The sequence below is a fragment of the Solea solea genome, chromosome 2 (assembly GCF_958295425.1).
Source record: "Solea solea chromosome 2, fSolSol10.1, whole genome shotgun sequence".
In the NCBI taxonomy this organism is placed as follows: Eukaryota; Metazoa; Chordata; class Actinopteri; order Pleuronectiformes; family Soleidae; genus Solea; species Solea solea.
This window is the reverse complement of record NC_081135.1, coordinates 32,023,149-32,043,285: the sequence shown is the minus strand read 5'-3', so window position 1 is coordinate 32,043,285 and position 20,137 is coordinate 32,023,149. Positions and strand designations below refer to the sequence as shown.

At 41.7% G+C, this 20,137-nt stretch overlaps 1 protein-coding gene across 4 annotated transcripts in view; it reads left to right on the top strand.

Annotated features, from left to right (window-relative positions):
* Nucleotides 1–20,137, top strand: part of hdac4 (histone deacetylase 4) — a 110,571-nt gene that overhangs the window by 66,885 nt on the left and 23,549 nt on the right. For all 4 annotated transcript variants that reach the window (XM_058619225.1, XM_058619235.1, XM_058619252.1 and 1 more), the window contains 12 exons: nt 329–479; nt 3,396–3,516; nt 4,771–4,889; nt 10,341–10,469; nt 10,575–10,681; nt 11,064–11,183; nt 11,572–11,779; nt 11,978–12,195; nt 16,658–16,930; nt 18,163–18,349; nt 18,513–18,646; nt 19,465–19,567. In XM_058619225.1, coding sequence (XP_058475208.1) covers nt 329–479; nt 3,396–3,516; nt 4,771–4,889; nt 10,341–10,469; nt 10,575–10,681; nt 11,064–11,183; nt 11,572–11,779; nt 11,978–12,195; nt 16,658–16,930; nt 18,163–18,349; nt 18,513–18,646; nt 19,465–19,567 — 1,870 coding nt within the window. The remainder of the gene's footprint in view (nt 1–328; nt 480–3,395; nt 3,517–4,770; nt 4,890–10,340; nt 10,470–10,574; nt 10,682–11,063; nt 11,184–11,571; nt 11,780–11,977; nt 12,196–16,657; nt 16,931–18,162; nt 18,350–18,512; nt 18,647–19,464; nt 19,568–20,137) is intronic.

Below are 20,137 nucleotides of genomic sequence, written 5' to 3'. Positions count from 1 at the left end.
GCAGTTCTTTGCTCCAAAGTCATCTCCAATTATTCCAGACAAACCTTATTTGTGCTATGCAGTTCACTGGTATGGCTGCGACCACCGGATTTGCCAATAATCACAATGATTTAGAGCCGAAAATAACTTGAGATTAACATGGATTTAAGGCTGGTAATGTTGCACCTTGTCAGAACTGTGTTTCTCTCTAGCTCTGATATTTTAGGCCACGTGGTCACCACCAGCTACTGGATGTTAGTGTTAAAAGGATATATATTTTCACACAAGTTTGTGAAATCATCTTGCCTAAAGTTGTATTATATGCCTAGCGTTTTCTCCTTTTTACCAGCATCAGCAGGATCTACTGGCCCTCAAACACCAACAGGAGCTGTTGGAGCATCAGAGGAAGATGGAGCAGCAGCGTCACGAGCAGCAACTGGAGAAGCAGCAGCGGGAACACAAACTCCAACAGCTCAAAAACAAGGAGCGGGGACAAGAGAGTAAGTAGCATCTGTTACGATGAATGGCCAAAAGAGCGTCAGTCCAGTATACTCGAGGGGAATTGTACTGAATGAGGGAATATAATCAGTTATGTGCGTTTGAATTCCCATGGTTCAATGGTGTCATGTGTAAGCCCCAAACATTGCTGTCATGTTTTGACCGAGCATATATTCGCTCTCCACTTCCGCAACACTGCCAACATCTGCTGTAACTGAGCTGAAGCTGCTGTGCCATTTTGTCACAGCAGGTGCCAGGGAGGCTTGACCTTCTGTCCCGGCACCTGTCCTTATGGCACAGCAGTCAGAACAGTTTGACCTCACACATTTACCACAGGGAACGGGCCAAGACGAGGCAAGCCGAGCGAGGCATTCGAGGCATTCGAGCAGCTCGCACACAATCATCATTTGTGTAATTATAGTTTACGGCAATGCAATTTAAACAGAAAATTCACTATTACAGGACTCATCTTAAATTGTAATTTCATTTGAATCTAAGTATTTTTGTTGCTTTGACCCTATGGAATTAGATTTGTGTCAATATTTTTAGACAATTTTATTGTTTGAAAACACACCTGTGCTCCCCGATTTGTGCTCCCTGATTTGTTCTTTGTGCCGTAGTTTTTTGTTTGTGGGCGGGCCTTAGAAAGCTGCCTGCTGATTGGCTACAGACGGACAGCGACTCCAAGCCTGTGACTACTTCCGGTCCTTTGAGCTGTCGCTCCAAAATTCAGTAGCCAATCAGCAGGCAGCTTCCTAAGGCCCGCCCGCAAACAAAAGAACCACAGCACGAAGAACAAAGCAGGAAGCGCGAACAATAAAATACAATATTTTTGAATGATTAAATCGATATTTAATTTGCCTCTTAAAAAGTGTTGTTTGCTTTGTGAAAATATTGACACAAATCTAAATCCATATGACCCTTATTGCATCTATTATGAAGCATGCTGATGTCAGAGTCGATGACCACATCTTTGAAACCAACGTTACCTTGTAAGGATCAGAATGTAGAAACTAGGAATAGTATCTCTTATGCACATAGTGAAGCCGACATGGACGATTGTGCTTCAATTATAGCCTGGTAGTATTGCTTGTTTGGTGTTCCAGTTGACTGCATACACATTAGTTGTATTTCTTTTGGGATTGAACATTTCGATTTGTTTTGTAAAGATATACTGATTTGCAGGTCAGTCATTCTGTTCTGTTGTTATTGTTATCTGACTGCTCATATTGATTGATGAAAAAAGGGGCCAAGCACGATCATATATGTAATACATTTAATTATTATAATTGCTTTGTTGTTCTTGCATCTTTACGTCAGCACTCAGACTGAACCAACCGGTAAATATTTGTGTGGCAGGAGGAGGCAAGGTCTCAAACTCCTCTTATAGCGCTGTCAACTTAACTCTTCTGCAATTGTTTGAATATAAGGATGAAGGAAAGATTGGCTCACTTTCAATTAACGTGTTATTTAAAGGCAAGTGGCATTGCCTTACTGAATAGTGCATGGTACTTGATTTTTCCATCCTCCTTCATATGGTACTTGAATGGCTCTTCTTAATGTCGTTAATAAACATTTGCATGAAATAGAAAGTTATATTTTGAATGAAGCTGTCAAGGAGGTTATGGCCCAAGTAAGAAATGATTTAATTTTAGTGATGGTGACCTAGCTACAGATGTAGATTCAGGATTTATTTTATTCTATTTTATTAACAATTGTCAGCCTTGCTATACAGGGGAGTTTCGAACATTTTGATAATGTTTCTGCTATAAAATATCTATAGTGCTTTGAAAGAAAGCTCATCATACTGTGTAGATCAGTCAAAATCAGCATCTATATCTGTATTGAAGCTTGGTATCGTGAGGGGTCTTGGCAGAGGGTTGTTTTCTTAGATTGTGCTCTCTACTTACTGTATTTGTACTTTTAAGTTGGTAAATAATAATAAAATAATGATAATAAAACACAGATGGTGTTTATTTATAATGATTAGGATGATACAGTGGCTGTTAGATAGACTTATGTGGGCATTCTTTGGCAGGCTGCAATGTGCATTCTTTTGACAAACGCGTCAGTAGAAATTCATCTTTGAATATAGCTAATGGCGGATCCATATTTGGAAGCATGCTTTCCTCCCTGACCTTTTTCCCTCCACCATCCTCCGCTGGACAAAGTCTACAGTTTGACGTCTACGGAAAGAGCTTTGGGTTGTAAACAGAGGAAGCTTTGTTAAGTGCTGCACTAAATTGCATAGAAGGCAGTCTCATAAAAGCCAATTTGCTTCAGTGGCAAAGCCGACATATTGGGATGTCAGCACTTCCAGCTGCACCGTGATTTAGAGATTACATATTAGCTGTTTGTCATTTTCGCACGCTCATTTTGGCGTCAAACTTGCCACATCCCTTGATATCTCTGCCTCTTTTCTTAGAGAAATGCCCTCTTGCTGTCAAAACATCTCCCCTTGTTCCCCACCTTTATTGCTCTCCTCTCTGCGTTTAATATATTTTTTAATGGTCTCTGTCTCCCTCTCTCTTGCGCGCTCTCTCACTCATCTGCCTCCCTGGACGATTTGTTTGTAGCTGTGAAATGAGGGTGGTAATTGAGGAGAGACCAGGAGCTGAGTGAAACTCATGATGTGTGTCTTTGATGGGAGTTACCGAGCGCCGCTGTTGTCTCGTTGTAATTTCAGTGACGCTCCGATGCGAGATAGTGCCCTCCGCATGTACCAAGGAACACATAATGTGTCATTGCATGGATTGATGTTGTCATAATCCTCATGGTTGTGTCACTGCAGAGGTTTTCATATCACCGAACTGTGCAGAAATGTGAGCCTGAGAAGACCAGAACCGGGCTTCCTTTCTCTTTCCCCGTGCTTACTGTACCTTGGTCACGATTCTCCCCTCGTCTCTGTCTCTGTGTAGGTGCAGTGGCCAGTACAGAGGTAAAGATGCGGCTTCAGGAGTTTGTCCTGAATAAGAAGAAAGCGCTGGCTCAGCGAAATCTAAACCACTGTCTGCCCAGTGACCCTCGCTACTGGTATGGGTGAGTGTCACAGCAAACTGCTACAGAACTACTGATGGTTTGGAGTGTTAACACGTCAAACACCGGAATACAATTTCATTTTATGATTCAGTTGTGAACTACATACAATATGCAAGTTTTCCTCCCTGGTGGTACACGTGGGACTCAGTGTTGCTCATCACGTCGCTGCCTGAAACCATAAATGTGCTGAGAATCATTGTCACTTTCACAGAAAGGCGTCTCTCTCTTTCTTCAGTAAGTGCGTTGTAAATTCATTTCTGTAAAGGGCAACTCTACTGGAAATGAACTGAAGGACACAATTGTGTCCTTTTCTTCCTTTTTTTGTAATTGATTTAGTCACAGTAATCTGTACAGCGACGCTTTCAAAAGCCGGGGAGTTGTTGCCTTTTCATGTATAAACTCATAAATTCCAGCACTAAACAGCAGACATCAGATATATGAAAGTCCTTCACTGCTGTGTCGTAATGCAAACGTGACAAACCCAGTGGTGTTTTGAATCCCCACAGTGTGGGTGTACGTCTTTGATGAGCTTTTGTGTGCAGTGTTAGACGTTTCAAACATCAAAATTAGCCTCTCGTAGAGTCCTCACCGGAGGTAAACTGCAGAGAAAAAATGTCTTTGAAACAAGACATGAGACGTTTTTTCTTTAAGCATCTTTGCTGTCTGTAATTGACAGCTGGCTCTCTTTGAGGCGTGTTTGGTGAGCGCGCGTTTGAAGTGGGCAGAGAGAAAAGACAATGGCACCTCTCCTGTGCTTTAAATATTTGAAGAGGCTTTAAACAGTCAAACAATTCTGCCATGGCAGGAGACGCAGTAGAATCTTAAGTGCGCACCATCAATGAGGAAAATGGTTCATGCTGTTTCCCTGTTTCCTTTGTCTCCTACCTGTTTGCATTCTCTACCTGTTTGCATTCTCCTCATGTCTTTCACCTCATGAATACCCTTTTCTCGAATCATCTCTCCTCTCATCCTGCACTTGTTATGTTCTTCATCTCCACTGTATATTTTTCAGACAGGAAAATAAAACCTAAGATTCTTTGCTGTCATAAGGTGATAAAGAAGAAGCCCTTCCCTCTATTCCTCGTCTGTTGTCCTCTTTCATTCGCAGTGTTGCATGTTTTGTCTTTTTAAGTGTTGACTTTAAGGTGATGGAAGGTGTGTGTATGTGTACGCAGCAAAGGATACAGTGAGCCAGATTGGATGCTCCACTATAATGTCTTTTTTTTCTTTTTTCTTCCATCTTTTGTTTTGTAGGAAAACTCAGCACAGCTCTCTGGACCAGAGCTCTCCTCCACAAACAGCCTTGTCAGCGTACAACCATCCAATGCTGGGCACATATGACTCTAAAGATGACTTCCCTCTCCGCAAAACAGGTACACAATGATGCTGAGAGAGCGAGAGAGAGCTCCGGACACCCATTGTCCATCCACAAGGGCACCTTAAGCTTCCCCTTTTATTTCCTGCATAAGCAATTTGAACTATTGTATATTTTAAAATGAATGTTAAAGGTTATTCTCTAAGGTCTTTTGAATCTTTCTCATGTAAATGAAGGTGGATGGACACAGAGTACAACCACTTCATTAGAAACCCAAAAATCAGTGAAGAGGAGAATGCCAAGACAGAGCATCACTCATACATACAAACACAGAAATTTACATAGACGTGGTACGACATACATAAGTATGTAGTATATAGTATATATATATAAGTAATTATCTTCATGTTTAATATAGCTGCGGGAAACAAAGAAAAACCTTGTCCTATTCTGCTTTGGATTCATTCCACTCTAATAATATTGCTCCTTGACAGAGGTTGTGGGTCTCAGTGTTCTACGAAACAACCCTTGACTACTCGGAGAAGCATCCTAGGAAACGGCGGTTTCTGCCTTTTGGATGCGCCAGACAGTTATTCCTCTGTCCGTCTGTCCATGTCAAATACGGCCAAGCTGTGATTATTCACTTAGTGTCAGCAGCTGCTTTGGCCGTACTCACTGCCTGCTTTCACAGCTGGACGCCAAACTCTGCATGCTGCACTCCTGCCCACCTGCTGTTAATTGGAGTCAGACACTGGCACACAGCCTAAGAGCGCAAGTTTCCTTTTTCCAGGGACACTTGCATGTAATTCAGTTATTTGGTGTCCCAGTGGTGCAAAGAAACATCCACAACCTCCACGTTCTACAGGTCACACTGACACAGAGCAAAATAAGCTGGATAATCGCTCAATATCGCCGTGGGTGGGAGAAGATAAACCAGCTTTTTTGGCCCTTTGATGTCATATTTTTTCACCAGTGTTTAGTGTTAAAACACACTTGTGATCCGGCACTTGCATTTGTCTTGATAACAGAGCTGCAAGACAAAATAGAGTAAAATAAAGAATATTCCTGATTAAAGTTTAGAGAAGAGAAAGATGAGTATGAACTGCTGCAGCTGTGAGGCTCAAATCCGATCCTTTTTTTTTACTCATTTGTAGAGTTCTGAAGAGCCGTAGGCGCTGGTCTTTGTGTCAGCTGGGAGGAGAGGCAGAGAGGGAAACGCTAGTTGCACATGTGCACACACAACAGGGCTGTGTAGGATCTGTTGTGTCAGAAGTGAGCGGACGTGGATCAGATTAGACTGACTGACACACACACACACAGATGAACTGTGTTCTACAGGAAGCGAGTGACAGTGGTTGCCACAGTTGTGCTCCACTCTGACGCCCCCAACTGTCACACATGACGTTTTTGCCATGTCGGTAGCGCATGCATGTAAATTATTAATGTACGTAAAGAATTCTTTTTTAGCGAGTGCAGGCGCGCACCATATGACAACAGGGGTTCATTGTCCAATGCTGAAGAGCATTGTAATTATGGCTCTCAGAACACAGAGGGCCACTTTGAATGCTGTGGCAGGAAGTCTGTTAGGCCTTCATGACAGACACAGACTTGTCATGATGACCCCTTTCCTTTCTCCCTCGCTCTTTCAGACACACATTCCCACAGCACACTGTGCTCTGGATAATAAAGCCATGCAGGATATCCATAAGCTTTATTACAGGGTTTTTATTTTTTTTTATTTTATTCATTTTATATTCCGCAATGTGACATTCCTATGCAGCACAAAGACGAGTAGGGGGCGAGCACTAAATCTCTGTTTTACTAGAGAACTCTGAAACATGGTGGTATCTCTTCCATCTTCCAATCTACTGAATTACTTCGCTGTCATTTCTGACTTACTTGAAGAATAATTTATGTCCCTGGCACCCATTGTCAGACCTCTAACATAAAAAAAAAAACCTGTGTGTTTTTTTTTCTTGTCGCCATTGTCTGTCGACCAATCAATGGACTGCAGTGGTTCTAACTCAAAAATTGGTTATTTTAATACCATTTTTCCTGCTTTGACAATCTAAAGACAAATAATTGATTATTTATGGAATGAACTGTAAAGCGTACTGGAAAACAGCGCTCTTTTTATATTTTGTTGTTCATTTTAAAGTATCTCATATAAGTCTTCAAAGAAATTTACAGTCACATTTTTATTGAGTTAATTTGCCTTTCTAGAAAAATATGTAAATGAGATAACTGTGTCCCTCTATTTATGTCCGTCCGTCCAATCTATTTAGCTAATGTATCAACCGTGTGTAATATTTCTGGGAAACACTATTGATGAGTTTTCTGAAAACTACTCTATCGATTCCTATAAATCTCCCTGCCTGTCCTGAGACGAGCAGTATGGCTTCCCCCCCAGCGCGACTCTCGCTATGCGGGACTCCCATCTGTCAAAACAGATGTGCAGCCGATCAATATGTTTTGTATCAGGGAACCACTCCTCCTCCACTCCTTGTTGAAACCTTAAGCACCACTTGTAGAGATGTTTAATCTGGTATTGATATGCCATCATACTGTAGAGTTTAATACAGTCTTAAAGGATGCAATGAGGAGAGTTGTTCTCTGTCTTGAACAAATGTATGCCATAGAAAAATGACACGCAGGGACACAGACTCCTCAAGGAGAGATTAAATTCCAGTGCAGCAGTGCCTTTTATGAGGCCACATATAAGTGCATTACATTTCAGGTGTAATACAAAATAGATATACAGTGCTACCTGGCATACAGGATACAAGTTATTCCCTCTTCTTAAATATCAGTCTGGCCAGCCATGAAATGTATTTTTTTTAATAATGTTTGAAATGTCAGAGCTGTGGTTTGACAGCTGCGGGGGACACGGGGGACGATGGACTGTGACCTGACAATGGCATAATACCCAATAGTCAAAATGTGCCAGGAAGTAAAGAAAAAGTTTATTTGTTTTGGACCATAATGCAGGACAGTGACATATGCTGTAACAAGGTGGCAAATACACTTGTGCAAATGGGTATGCAGGGGAAAGGCTCAATGGTGAAGGAGAGACGACAAAGGAAAGGAGAAGTAAATGAGAGACAGGGGGGAGGGAAGGGAAGAAGAAAGGACTCCGATGAAATCTCAGCATCAGCAGTAAAAACCAGTCTGGGCCCTCTCTGCAGAGAGTGTGTTCGCACGTGTGCACACCGGTGTGCTTTTGCCCAGTCGGCACTAACACCCTTTGGAGTTGTAGCGTCCTGAGGTGAATACCCCATTGTGTCCTGCAGTCCTGCTTCACTTCTCCTTCTTTTCTCTTCTACTGTCCTTCAAATTTCCCCTCTAACCTTCCATTCCTCCTTCAGTCTACCACGTTTTTATCTTTTGCTCGTTTCTCTTTGCCTTCACGGTTCTCACCAAATAATAATAGATTTTGTTTCACTTTTCCAGCCTTAGACTTTTACATTGTGATAATGTCAAAATATATTTCCATCAACAGAGAGTTGTTCACACGCCGTGTGTCCTGCAATCTTGCAGTAGACAAGGCATATTTAAACAGTTATACAGTAATAATTGTGGTAATGTTTAAACCACCTGTTTCAATTGCCTTGGTAACGGACTACAAATTAAGCTTGAGTGTGCTGTGCTGTATCTCTCAGTCCTCTCCCCTCGGTCAGCTAATGTAAAGACCCAGCCCAGCCCTCTTAACAAAGACTTTGGAAGACTCACAAAAATAACATTCTTTAAGAGTTCATTTTTGTAATGCATCTACAATAAAACTTAGTGAAGCTTCATCATACCTGGGTTGGCATTCATATTTGCAAGAAGCAAGGGCCAAATGGCTGCTTGTGACTCTGAATAAGGAATTAAGTAGACAAAGAAAAAACCATTTGCTTCCAATTGACTGTGCCAGCAAGCCACTGCTCCGTCTTTGAACCTAATGAACGTGGCATTGTCTCTTTGATACAAGGAGGAGTGTAGAGTCAGTCGTTGGTTACAGTTACTGCACAGTGAGGGCCAACAGAAGTAAGTCCGGGGTGGAAGAAATGGAATAAACCCATCTGTGTTTGGAGTCATCTGGCAGAGAGAGGCACAAAAGCAAGCCTGTCCACAAAGTGTCTGCACATCAGTTGTTTGTTCTCAGAAAAAAAATCCCTTAATTACTGATCAGGTGACATTTTCGACCCAAGGCAATGCAGCAGAAGTCGCAACCAGTTTGTGGACACGTTTTGCATTTTGTCATTTAATCGATCCTGCCCAGCACACAGTGTTTATTAAAACTGGATGTGTGTGTGTGTCTTCAAACACTTTTTGCAACAAAAGCCTGACTGGCCAAAAAGATCAGGCTACAGATCAATACGGCTGGGAAAAGCATCCTTTTTCAAGCAAAGCCCCAATAAACCGCCTATTACAGTTGTCTTTGTAATAGACTCAAAATGAAGCCTGAGTGCACTGTGCTCTGTATCGAAGAGTCTTCTCCTCTAGGTCAGCTAATGTATGTAGCATTAACAGAACAGACCCGGCCTCTTAACAAAGACTTTGCCACACACATACACACACTGGGCATAATTTATTTCCTTTTATTTCTTTTCTTTCTTTTTTTTATTGAAAGTGTCCAGCAACACACAGTGTTCATTAGCAAAGCATGGAGGCAGCATCATTAAGCGTGGGGTCAAGAAAGCATGCCATTTGGCTGCTTCCCGTCATGTTGCAGTGCTTCCCACTGTCACACGATGATGGCGAACCTCAGTTCCTGAAACTGTCAGCCAACACATACGGTGTGGCCTATTGGGATGAGCTCATTAGCCCCACTACATGCCTGCGAACAAGCTCCCACTTGTGTCGCCCAGCAAACTATCACACAGCGGAGTGCCAGAGTGACTGTTTAGAGGGATGCAGTCATTTTCAACACATTTGCAGGGCTAAGTTGGGGTGTAACACATTAGCATCCAGTTGGAAATCAAATACTCAATCCTGTGCTGCAAATATTTGGTCTTTTCAGTCATCTGCTGCAAGCTGGTCACATGAATAAGGACTAATGACATGTCTACATAAAAATGATTTCGTTTCATGGAATATTAGGGTGGAACAATAAAACATTTCAAATAGAAACTGTGTTACGCATCATATGTGACAGGGTTTTTACCTTACTTTAACCCTTTAACACCTAAGCCTCAAAATGTCCGTCTAGACTGTGCATTTTTTCCAGAATAACTTTCAATATCTGCATGATAAAATAGTGTATTAACAATTTAAAATGAAGGAAAACAAAAAGTTGTATTTAAAAAACACTCCTGTGTTCATGAACGCGTAATCACGGTAATGTAAAGTGCGCTTGCGCAAATGTGTCGTCTGTGATATACTCTGTGTTAAAGGGTTAGATCTATTTTAGTAATGGTAATTCACATCAACTACACTTGCAAAATCTCTCACAAAAATTACAATAAGATATCCTTCAGTCTTTTGAATAAATCCTCCACCCTGCCTGTCCCTCTCTGTGTCTCATCAGCCTCTGAGCCCAACCTGAAGCTTCGTTCCAGGCTAAAGCAGAAGGTGACCGAGCGCCGCAGCAGCCCTCTGCTCCGCAGAAAAGATGGTCCCATCTCTTCTGCAAAGAAACGTTCTCTAGATATGGCCGGTGAGTCCTTCCGCCCCTGGACTTCATCTCTCTTTTAATTTAGACTCACAAACAAAGATGTGTACAGTCGAATATCCCCATGTTTCTGCTTTGGGTGTATTTTAGAGTCTGCATGCAACAGTGCACCAGGTTCTGGTCCCAGTTCCCCTAACAACAGCTCTAGTAACATCCCCAATGAGAATGGGGTCACTTTCTCCGGCAGCTCAGGGGAGGTAAACAACTTCTTTACTTTGTGTGTGGATTTGTCTGTCTGAATATGCAAATGAATGTGTTGTTGTGTGTGTAATGCAGCCTCTTTAGTACTGTTTCTAGCATATACACTGACCTTGTCAGGACCAGCAGTCCTTATGGAGACCAAAAACCTTAGTTAAGATAGTTAAGGTTAGGGTTAGACATCAACTATTCTGTATTCTAATACAAGGAAGATTGTCAGTAACATGTACAATAAGCATTTTTAGTTTGAATAGCACATAAAAATTTTTTTTTGCTAATTGCATCGTTTCAGCTTTGCTATTTCAATGAATGCCATCGAAACGACATAATTCGAAACTATGGGATAATTTATTGGAGTGTTGCGTGGTTGTTTGTGTCCAGGCCTCCCTGCTTCATAGACTGGCTGCAAGGGAAGGTTCACTTAGCCAACTCTCTCTGTACACCTCCCCTTCTTTGCCCAACATCACCCTGGGACTGCCAGCCACAGGACTTGCCAACACTGTGAGTACACCTCTCACACTATTACACACTTGAACAATGCAGCACTGCTTACAGTGATTCTTATTCACACAAAAACCAAAACATTTGCACATCCAACCTTTTTTGATGCACAAATGGTGGAAGGTAGAAACTACAGGAACAAAGTATCCAGCACAGCATCAACATTAGTTAATATTAAAGTTTTACAAGAGCAGTGTGTGGGACATTTTGTTTCTGAAGTTAATAATGGAATCCAAATTTGAATTTGAATACATGTCAATATATGGAAAATCTTCACTGACAGGTTTAGTTTGAGTTGTTGTCTTTCTACTTTGAGATTCATCCGAAGTCCCAGTTTTTGTCTTTTCTTTTCCCTCCTTGAATCTAAAACTCTCTCCTATTATTGTAGGTGGTAACTGGACACCAAGACAGTGATGGTCATCTGCCTGCGTTACAGCAGGGCATTCCTCTGACCCCTCCTTTCTTGCCCGCTGCTCACCTGCCCTCCTACTTGGCATCTTCAACGTTGGACAGGGAGGGAGCTGGAGGAGGCTCAACTGGTCACAACCCGCTCCTCCAGCACATGGCACTGCTGGAGCACAGCCATAATCCAGTGGGTCAGTGTTCACTTCATTTAGTTTCCTTACTTCTCAGCTGTGAGTAGCTTGTGTCTTAATATCTGATATCGGAAGCATCTGGTCATAATATTATATACTACTCAGTAGTATTTTTAAGATTTTAAAGTGAATAAAAACACATTAACCACAAGGTACTAGACACTAATAAGTTGCTTTAACCACTCTGTGTTTACCTAGTTGGTCTGGGTGGACTTTCACTTCCGTCGCCCGCTGTCTCAAAGCTCGCACGGGGCCACCGTCCACTCGGCAGAACCCAGTCGGCCCCTCTGCCCCAACAACAGTGTGTCCAGGTCCAGGCGCTGCAACATCTGGTGGTCCAGCAGCAGCACCAGCAGTTCCTGGAGAAACACAAACAACTGTTCCAACAGCAGCAGCAGCAGCACATCATCAACAAGGTAGCTTTTGTGTTTTTTTTGTCCGAGTCACTTGTCCGTGCACGTCGCTGCATTTGTCCATCTACAGTACATGGCACAGATATCGTGAATGTCTGTGAGTCCTGTCTTGTTCCAAGAGAAGGATGAATCAGACTGCAATTATCAAGTCTTCCTAGTCTGTGTTCGTGTATCCCCACTTCTCCATGTCACCCTGGCAACTGTGCTCTAAGGAAGCTGCCTCCATAAATGGTCACACAGGAAATGATATCTACTGCATCCTCATAGTGTGTGTGTGTGTGGGTGTGTGTGTGTGTGTGTGTGTGTGTGCGTGTGTGTGTGTGCCGTGAGTCCATCTAATGAAGACTGTCTGACTAATTACTAACTAATGACTGCGTTCAGCACAGTTGCTTGATTATTGTGTAATTACGGTAATCTCAGGTGTAGACCCAGGTTATTTTCATGTAACAGTATGTTGTACAAATGCCATTTTCCAGGCAACTTGTAATAAGAATGTGACTGAGTTAGAACAGCATAAAAAACCCCACTTAAATCTGAATCACGTTAGATTTTCTGACGTTTCATTTATTTATTTCCGTCTTGATTCCAGTTAGTCCACTGGTGTGCAGTGGTAGTCTGCAAAAGCCAAAGCGTCTCCATATCAAAGAGGTCATGTTAACTTATGAAGTAGGTCGTGATGTTTTGATTGTTTTCTCTCTTGTTGCTGAGTGCACCCATGTTTTTCTTATAAGTTGAATTTCTCTCTCAAAAAAAAGAGCAGCATCACATGCGCAAAATATGTGCTCACAGACGACACAGAGAAATACTTATGGTCTTTTTCAAGCAGTTATTGCTCTAATATAATTCAGTCAAATCAAAGGTTTGTAATGTGTATGAATGCAAACCACATGTATAATCCCCCTTGTCATCGGCAGAATTACTACCACTGTAAGCTTCTTAAATCTGTTTTAAAGCAACACATGTTCCAAGTTTCTGGTTGGGTTGTTGACAATCTGCACATAACATTCAACTTTACCGGAAAAAAAAACCTTCACCACAAATTATTACCTCATGACCTTTGTGAGGGTATAATAATATAAAGAGTATAAAAGCCGTGTCCTGTCACTGCAGTTGATGTCACTCCCATTACTTCTGTTGACATTATCAGCCGTTAGACATGAACTCTTTAGTCCCCAGTAATAATATAATAACATAATTCTTTAATATCTAGTTCTCTGACAGTTTCTCATCAAATGTGGCTCTTCTGTGTGTGCTATCCAAATTCATCACTATTATATTAATTCAGTTTTGAATATTAGTGGTTCTGTGTGTTGCCCAATTGTCTAATTGGGAATCACAGCCATTTCTGAGGTCTCTCTTTTTGGAGTTTGCATGATGACCCTGCATTTATTTAGTCTACCACAGATACTCGGTATTCCTCCCACACACTCCTTATAGGCTCAGCACCAGAGGAAAATTCACTGGCTGGACAATTGATTTTTATGGCCAGGCTCAGGCACTGACAATTAAAGCCATCATTTTTTTTTTGGCTTTTCAGTGCAAAATTGGATTCATATTGAATATGTTAAAACTGGACTATGAAATGATATGTGGTGTAATTTAGTCAGGAATTGACCCCAGGAAAGTAGCCTATTGGATACAGTACATGCAGCCGGTTATTGGGTATCAGATTCTACTCATTCCATCCATTCATCTACATGTTTTCCTTAGGCAAACAAACACTAACTAAACGACCATGACCTATTGTTTTAATCTAGTCGTTTCAGTTGGGATGCAGAAACACTCACACAGTATTGTCAACTAGTTAAACCAGTGTATGGAGTCATGGTGTAGAGGAGGGACTCAACCTGGCTTAAGCAGTCGCTCTTACTGTGTCGCTGTAATTCTGCTGTAAAACCTTGCTCGGGAGGCAAAAGTACTTTTTCACCCCGTCGACTGCCGTGATTTGGTTTCTAAGCACGAGCACGTAACAGCCGATTAGTGAGGCTTTCCCCTCCGCTCACTCCCATGCTCATGGGCTGTTGCCGTTTTTGGCTCACTATCCCTGTCTTACCACAGGATCTGAGTTTCTCGACTATGGAGATATTAATATTAAGTCTGTAAACCCCCCCATATACACAACACACACACACACACACACAGTGCTGGATCATTTCATAATCGATGGAAATCAGATTGTTAGTCAGCACTAGGAGCTCACTTAAGTCTGGCTTAAGCTTGTATTACAGTAAATATATATATATATATATATACGTTCACTGGACGTTATTCTGCTTATTTATGTACTCGCTTGTATTCACGGTAGTCCTATTCGGCCTGTTACAGATTTTAATTTGAATAGATTGCATGTCCCCAGCTGGTCATTGCCTTTGTTTTGCCTTTTAACTGCCTCTAAAAGAACATGGCACGGGGGAAAATGTAGAAGTAGCCCAAGGAAAGAGTTTATTGCTGCACAATAAAATCAGGCTCTTAAAAACGGCAATAGACTTTCTGTTTAACATGAGCGAGTACAATCTTCCAGACAACAGCAGTCCCCGCAGAATGATTGAAATACTGCTCCCTTTTAATCGCAGTGATAAGGGCCATTATTGCGTCCATTAAATTAGATGAATTCCATACGTACTAGTGTAAGTGCAATGTTAAAAACGACAACAAATACCCCAGTGGAATGTTAAGTTCCATTTATTTACCCTATTAACCACCGGAGTCTCACCACTTTGTAAAATATGAATCATCTGCGGCCTTCCTTCCTTTCCTTGTTCATATTTTTTTCGTCAAGTCAGCAAGGAAAATGGGCTCTTCCTGACGACTAAAAAATTGGCTTTAGCAGTTCAACATGTTGGCAGCAAAGAGAGGAATGAAAGAATCTTGAAACCGTTCCAGTGTGAGTCTGCTGCCTCTACCACTAACTATCTCAGACAGCTACAGCAACACTGTGGTACACTCACTTAACTAATATTGTTGTTCAAGTGTGCGTTTGTGTCCGTGTGTGTGTTAGTGTGCGTTTAAGACAGACAGAGACAAAGAGAGAGAGAGACAGATGTAGAGTCATGTAGTGTCATGTGTTTGTGTACACAAGCACCTTCCCTTCACCACCTTTCATTGTTGTCTATCTTCGAACTGATTCAACTGCCTTATTCACTGTCTGTCTCTCGTAAGGTTCATATCCCAGCAACTATTTCCTCTGTTTAAGAGAACAGTGAGAGAGGGGGTGAAAGAGAGAGAGAGAGAGAGAGAGAGGGAGGGAGCACAACAAGAGAGAAAGGAAGAGCGAGAGTCAGCACAGCGGCAGTGGAAGAGTGTTTTGAGTTTGTTTGGAGAAGAGGGACTGGGATGAGGCAAGAGCTTGTTCTCTGACGTCAATGGACTGTTCCCTGGGCAATATGCCAGTCAAGTGTGTGTGTGTGTGTGTGTGTGTGTGTGTGTGGGTGGGTGAGTCTGTCTTTTTTTTTCTGTGTGTGTGTGTGTGTGTGTGTGTGTGTGTGTGTGAATGGTCCTCTCCAATCATGACCTGCACATCAAGGTTGAGGTCACTGACGACAGGGACATCTGCCACAACAAGTCTCCTAAAATGTGGCCCTCTACAATGCTTCCTCTCTCTCTCTCCCTTCCTTGTGTCTTATGCTCGGTTTGTCTTCTCTGCCACAAGCTCCGACACAGGGAACATACCTGCATGAATTATAAGTAGTCATAGAGATTTCCTCTGTGGAGCCTTTAAAACAAACAAACAAACAAATAAACAAGCAAACAAACGGAGGTTTTTATCTTTGTGTATAAAAAGTAAAGGTGCCAGTCTCATGTCGACTTGTGTCTGATTAAACTTGGGGTTCCTTACATTGTTTATTTTTTCATGAACTAGAACAAATGGACAGCTGTTTTTGGAATGGAAAAACCCCCTCAATGAAACTTTATTCTGCACGTCACTTTTCTTGCACATAAATGTAACACAAAAACACTCAGACACATGACTACACGTAACAAACACGTCCAGTGTGCGCATACAAAGACCAGAATGTGTGTGAAGAATGGGAAATACACAAGGGAGCTTAGGAAATGTTATTTAACTGATTTGCACACTGTTATGAATAATACATAAAATGCATGTTAAAGTTATGTCTACTAAACTTTGCCTTTCAAAGACAACACTGATTTTATCTTACTTGTTATGTCATTAAAGCTGTTTTCCTGATGGGAATCTTTCTTTATTTCTTTCTTACAAGGCAAGCGTCAAGTATTTATTATTGTTTTTTGACATTTCTCTGCATACAGTTTTTTTTGCTGTTGGCACTCCCTGGTTCTGTGTTTTACTTTGTTCTCGCCTACTGTATATCTCTCATGGCAGTTCATTTCCAAATCTTTGGACAACATGTCTTCTAGAACTGCTGACTTTTTATTTTCATAACCTGTGGAAATCAGAGCCACAGCCCCCACAACTTTAAGTAAAACCTCCCCATTTGTCCTTCAGATCATTTCCAAGCCCGGTGATCAGGTCTCAGGCTCCAGCGCCTCAGGTCCAGCCAGGCAGCATCAGAGTCACCCCGAGGAGACGGAAGAAGAGCTCCGGGAGCACCAGGGGCTGTCCTCCTCGTCCTCGTTGGCCTCCTCTGCGCCTGCCCCTGCACAGGACACGGGGCCGCTACGTGGGCTGGTCATCAAACAGGAGCCGCCAGACCTCCAGGAGCAGGAGGAGAGGGAGCTGAGAGAGAGACAAGTTGAACAGGATTTCTTGTTCAGACAGGTGAGGACGCAGGGTGGGGAGATGGTGTTTGGACAGTTGAGGGAGTCGGGAGTAGAAGACAATGCAAGTGAAAGATGAATGGGGGGGAAAGCAGGAGAAGGGAAAGAAATAACACAAAGAAAGCAAATTATAAAAAAACTGCAGACTTGGTTTGAAATTTAAACTGATTTTTCATACATCTGAAGGTATCAAATAACACATCTCTATATTCTTACTATACTTGTACATGCATGGCATGTTCAAATTGACCGTAGCGACACACTATGCATGATTGTGTTTTAATGGCCACATACAAAGTGTTGGGATTTCCAGGCAAATGGATGCAAACAGCAGCGACAGATGGCAGAAGTAGTGACTGAAACATTACACTCCTCATTCACTCTGCCTTTCCTCTCGACTCAAACACCAGTCTTTACCCTCCATCGTAATGGAAACTACTGTATATTTACATCTTTTTTGCACACACACACAAATGTATACTGCTCAGTGATGTGTTTATGTTCTCCACATTTACTCACTAACAACACTTCACATTACACATGCTAATTGTTCTCCAATCCTGCTTCACTTGTCCACAGATGCAGATTCTCTTATCTGAAGAGTATCTGTGGCCACATACATGCACAGTTAGGACACCATGTCCTCATTTGTCTTGCCCATCCTTTCTGTCCACTCAGCCAAATCCAATCAGCCACTCGCCACTCACTGTCGCCATGGCGCCCTTAGTGTAAAACAGACCCGCCCTTCAGAACAGAACAACAAGACTTGTGCAGAGTGAAAATATCAGACACTACTTTCCAGTATTTGACATGAGACACTTCCTGTCAAAATTATTATTATTTATGTACTTAATCAAGTCAAGAATTCTAATGCTTCGTAGTTCATAAAGTATTTAATTTTAATAATAAAGTCGTTAAAGATGACGGTATGCATTATTCTTGTTAAGAATAGTCATTTAATTGAAGGCTCAGGAGGTGAATTGTATTGTGTAGGCTCAGGGTTAATAATCTTCTCATTCAAGAACACTCTTATTGTTGGAAATGTTAGTTGTTGCCATGTGAACTTCGTACATTTCAGCTATCATATAGAAACAGAAAATTAACTATCCCTAAGCAGAGGCAGACTTGTCACTGCCGCTTCTGTATATTTTAAGTATCTAGTGCCATCTTCTGGCAAGAGAGAGACATTGCAGCCCAACTCCTAAACGTGTTGTTGTTTCTCTGTGAGAGCAGCAGGCTCTGCTGCTGGAACAGCAGCGGATTCACCAGCTGAGGAATTACCAAGCCTCCATGGAAGCAGCTGGTCTGTCAGTGAGCTACGCTGGACACCGCAAACTCTCCAGGGCTCAGTCGTCTCCAGCCTCTGCCTCCTTCCCCATGGTCGTACAGGAACCGACGGCTAAGCCGCGATTTACCACAGGTCTGTTGAGTCACAGTAATAAATGTTCAACACTCATATTTTTCTTCTACTGATTGCATCATGGAGGAAATCTTGACATTTAATTTCACTGCAACTCAGGACTCTATTATATCTCTACTATATTTTTTGTAAATATGTGTGTGTGTGTGTGTGTATATTCCAGGTCTTGTGTATGACTCTTTGATGCAGAAGCACCAGTGCATGTGTGGAAACACCACCAGTCATCCAGAGCACGCTGGCCGCATCCAGAGTATCTGGTCCCGACTACAGGAGACGGGCCTGAGGTCACACTGTGAGGTAAGTGATAAACAAATACATGTTGTATGCATATGTTATGAATCACTGATAGAAACAGATCTATAACTGATAAATAACGCAGTATTGAAATCTTCATTACTCCCTGGATTTGTAATTTATGACATTTTATCGTATAATTTTTTTGTAATGTCTTATATAGACTGAACATTTCATTTAAGAACTTTACTTTAAAAGCTGTACTTTCATTAATCACCCATAAGAGAAATTCAAACTGACACAGCAGCACAAAGGGTCGCAGCAGAATGTAGGAGAAGTAAACAAAATATAGGCCATATAGGATAAATAAGATAGAAAATATGGTTAATAGAAATACTATATATCTGACAATGTACAAGATATAATATCGACAATATAAATGTGATAGTATGTGCAGGTTTTGTGTTGTTTTTTTTGTTTAAAATGCAGTTTGTGCAACCTAGTAACATATTTAACAGCCGCCCCACAGGAAAAGTGTGCTTTAACAAAGCCTTTCTTGTACTCGATGGAAAAACACTTTTATTCATACAAATGCAACATTTTGGCATTATATGCCAACTAATAAAATAACTTATTAGCAGGTGTTGTACCATAGTCTCCTTTTCACTTTACTGTATGTATTACTTTAAAATACTTGAGTTGTTATCATGACCAGAAGGGGGCAGTGTTCAGTCATTTTCTCTTGAAATTTGAATTTACCAATAGCAAGCATGCAGTTTGAGGATATAGCTGTGGAATGATCCCAAATAGAAAATAAAGGAGTACCAATCATAATGTTTTGTGTCTTCCCTGGCATGTCCTTGATTCCTCTCTGTGCACAGTGTATCCATGGTAGGAAGGCCTCACTGGAGGAGTTACAAACAGTCCACTCTGAAGCCCACGTCTTGCTGTACGGAACCAACCCACTGCGGCAGAAACTTGACTGTAAGACATACATTCACCTTATATTGACAAATACACTTAATCTAGATGTTTGCAGCAGTCTGACAACCTGAAAGTGTTCAATTTGGCATTATTTGCCAATTAGGCAAACACACAGCATGCATAAACTAACATGTAAACGTGAGGTAATCAGTCATTTTGTATGCACAACCAAGTCAGACTTTCCTTTCATGTGAATCTACAAGAGTTTCTGTTAAAGGAATCTTCTTTAAAGTTTAACCCATGACACAACAAAAGGTCTGCTCTAATAAAGTGTCCGAGGTGTTACGATAAAGCTGAGGACCAACTGCAGCTTTTAAACTGGAGGTTGCACCAGTCTGGCCTGTCTGGCTTTAAGGGCAGGTGAAGCTGGAGCAGCCACAGTGTGTCTCTGTGTGTGTGTCTGTGTCTGTGTATGTGTCTGTGTCTGTGTCTGTGTCTGTATGTGCATGCCATAAAGAGAGAGAGAGAGAAAAAGTGCTAAAAACCAAATTGGCAAACCCCATGATCATCTAAGCTTTCATTCCAGTGAACACGTGCATTTCTCTTAATATTGCAGCTTACTCAGGAGTA